The sequence below is a fragment of the Cibotium barometz genome, chromosome 8 (assembly GCF_041138505.1).
Source record: "Cibotium barometz isolate CiBa-2024 chromosome 8, ASM4113850v1, whole genome shotgun sequence".
Classification (NCBI taxonomy): domain Eukaryota; kingdom Viridiplantae; phylum Streptophyta; class Polypodiopsida; order Cyatheales; family Cibotiaceae; genus Cibotium; species Cibotium barometz.
The window spans coordinates 18,932,149-18,935,081 of record NC_141053.1 but is presented as its reverse complement, the minus strand read 5'-3'; the positions used below and the strand labels follow the sequence as shown (position 1 = coordinate 18,935,081).

Below are 2,933 nucleotides of genomic sequence, written 5' to 3'. Positions count from 1 at the left end.
CATCGAAGTACCCTCAGACATCAGTTATTGACAAACTCACTCATCCTCAAGATTACACACCGTAAGATCGAGAAATCATCAAGACACCCACTGTGCCCTATGATATTAACCTGCACGACCTTATACTGCTTTGACAAATGATGCTCTATTGATGCATACAAGTTACAATTAACAATGATGGATTATGAAAGAAGAGGGGGTGCAGTTTGCCCTAGCAAAGGGCAATATGTGCCAAATTGTTGTCTTCTTATAGAATTAACCACATTGCCCTGCTTTAGAGCGTATTAACCACATAGCCCTGCTTTAGAGCATTAATCATGGGTATCATCTCCCTGACATATAACCTTCACAAAACCCAAACTGTGCCACACAATTCTTGCTATGCTAATACCTTCCACATTCAATGCGATTGTTGAACCATCTTCCTAGGGTTAAAATTTCATCCACTTTGCAGAAGCTACACCAACATCTATCAACATGTGTGCCCTAGTACACTTCAGTTTCAAGCACAACTCTGATTATTACAGACACATATTCATAATCAAAAGCCTGCACCAGTCACTTCCTCTTTTGCATAATCTTGCCAGTGAGAACTTGGCGTTCTGTACAACCTTTCCTTCAATTATATACTCCATCTTTCATTACCCAACATTAAAAATTTTGCCTCTATTTGACTTCACAGGATTTACTGCTCAACATTCCAAACTCTTCTACTAGAACAATCAAGGTAAAACCCCTGCACAGTCTGCCCACAAAGCCTAAGGCTGCAACATTAGACTGATAAAATTAATCTGTGCATTCACCACACTATCATGTTGATACTGGCTGTGCAATGAGATAAGGTCCACATCCGATATACGTGAAGCTTGTTAGAGCAGAGAGTGCCCAAAAAGGTTAAGGTAACCGTCTTTACATGTCGGCGCTACCGCCGGAAACAAGCAATACATGAATGAACAAATGAACATATAATTAACTTGAACTGTGCAGCAGAGGCAGGGAAGTAAGGATGCATACCAACATTGCGCATGAAAAACCATATTAGATAAGACAATAAAGTTGGAAAAAAAGGGCATCTAATTAGGACAAACCAATAACACAGTCGCAAGCTACATAAATCTGCCTTAAAAGTTCAACCTGTACAAAAACCCATTGACTCAGAGAGCAGACACTTGACGGTTATACAAGGCCACACAGACAAGAGGCTACATAAGAAGGCAGATCTACATAAAAGAGGAAGGCACTGACCTCCTAAGAGTACTGGGAGGGGCGGCGTCTTCGGCCACCTTCAAACTCCTTCCTGAGAGGCTTGGGCGGGGGGTCGGGCTTGTTGGGGTCAGGCTTCTTCAAAGACAGCACTTCACGCCCCGATCCACCTCTGGTGACCACACGCACAGTGACCTCCTGTCCGGGCTGGAAGATCTGCCTGAGCTTTTCGAGGCCGCCCAAAAACCCCAGATCCTGCGCAGGCAGGAAGGCCTCCCGCCCACTGGGCATGGTGACCCAGTACCCCACAGGCATGGCCTTCCTGATGGTGGCCTGGTATGTGTTGGGGTCACCTGGCTTCAGCATTTTCTCGGGGTCCATATCCACCACTATATCATCATAATAGTCGTTGTAGTTGCTGTTGTAGCGATTCGAACTGTAAGAAGCAGAGATGTTTAACCTGCAAGCCCCTCTGTTGCAAGATGGGATAGCTCCGTTACCTGCAGTGTTGAAGAAGGGCTTCAACTGGGCTCTCCCAGCAGCACCCAACATTGAAGCCACAGATGGGTTCCCTGCCACTCTGCGCACTTGGGCGCTCGCCTGGGCTGCCGGTGAAGCCAGAAGCATCCCTGCTGGGCTCATGGTGAAACTAGAGACACGGAAGCTAGGGTAGCTCTCCACAAAGGGGCTTCAGAAAACCCTAAAGACCCTAACGAAAACCCTGAAGGCCAGGTGTGGAAAATGCATGCGAAATCTTGAATGGGGTTCTTATACACAGCATTATCCCCTTCCTTAGCCTAGAAAATATCTCCTCTTTTACTCTTGAAAATATCTACATCAAAAGAGGATAATCCATTATCCAATAAAGGCCCTCTTCATACGAGACCGCCCTTCTTTTCTTCATCAAATTCCTATGATATGCCTCTTTTTTTTTTGCTCTCAGCCGGGCTACACGACCTGCCGTCCTGCCCCCCGCCCCGGATGCAACAGATGAGAGAGCTAGCACACCCACATCGAGAACATGCATATGCATCTCCTAAGGTAAGCTCTCCAGATGACATATTTTGCACCACTCACGAGGGGTTAACTCCATTTTTCCATCCATACCAAGCTACTGTGATCACCTCACGTGGTGTTGATTAGTAGGTCGCACTTTAAAAACATACGATTCTGGAGCTTTATATATGTTTTATTGTGTTTTGAAGTTTGTTTGATGTGTAGGTCATTCTATTTGCATACATTGGAAGGGAAAACCCCTTATTTCCTTGGTGATTTGTATGATTTTGATGTGTAGGTCATTCTATTTGCATACATTGGAAGGGAAAACCCCTTATTTCCTTGGTGATTTGTATGATTTTGAAGCCCATAAGGCTTGATCTTGTTGCATTGAGCTAAGAAATAGCTTAGCATTCATGATTAGGAGTGTAATCGACTTTGAAAACATAAGCTTTAAGGTCTATTTGGTGTGGAATAGAGTGAGATCGTAGAATTTTATTCATGCATTTCTTAATTTTTCATACATTGTTGAGACATAACCCTATAAGCATCTATAAGCACATGTGCCCCATTGGGTGCAGTCTTGTGTTGGCAACAAGACCAATTTGGAATTGCTTATGTCCATAAAAACGATCTAAAAAGCCACCCTTTCCAAGACATGCTCCGTGAATGTCAAGGGATAGTGGTCTTTCACAGCCCGCAGCATTTACCTGCTTAAGATAAATGCACATTCT

At 44.2% G+C, this 2,933-nt stretch overlaps 1 protein-coding gene across 3 annotated transcripts; it reads right to left on the bottom strand.

Annotated features, from left to right (window-relative positions):
• Positions 1-227: 227 nt before the first annotated feature.
• Positions 228-1,991, bottom strand: LOC147635999 (uncharacterized). Of its 3 annotated transcripts, none has more exons than XM_086801445.1 (2): positions 1,246-1,991; positions 228-745 (listed from the first exon to the last, which is right to left on the bottom strand). In XM_086801445.1, the coding sequence occupies exon 1, from the start codon at positions 1,843-1,845 to the stop codon at positions 1,249-1,251; it is 597 nt and encodes a 198-aa protein (XP_086657571.1). In that variant the 5' UTR covers positions 1,846-1,991; the 3' UTR covers positions 228-745; positions 1,246-1,248. The 3 variants fall into 3 exon arrangements, with proteins under 3 accessions (XP_086657571.1, XP_086657570.1, XP_086657569.1); XM_086801444.1 differs by lacking the exon at positions 228-745 and adding an exon at positions 784-922; XM_086801443.1 differs by lacking the exon at positions 228-745 and adding an exon at positions 1,020-1,134.
• Between the last annotated feature and the right edge of the window lie 942 nt (positions 1,992-2,933).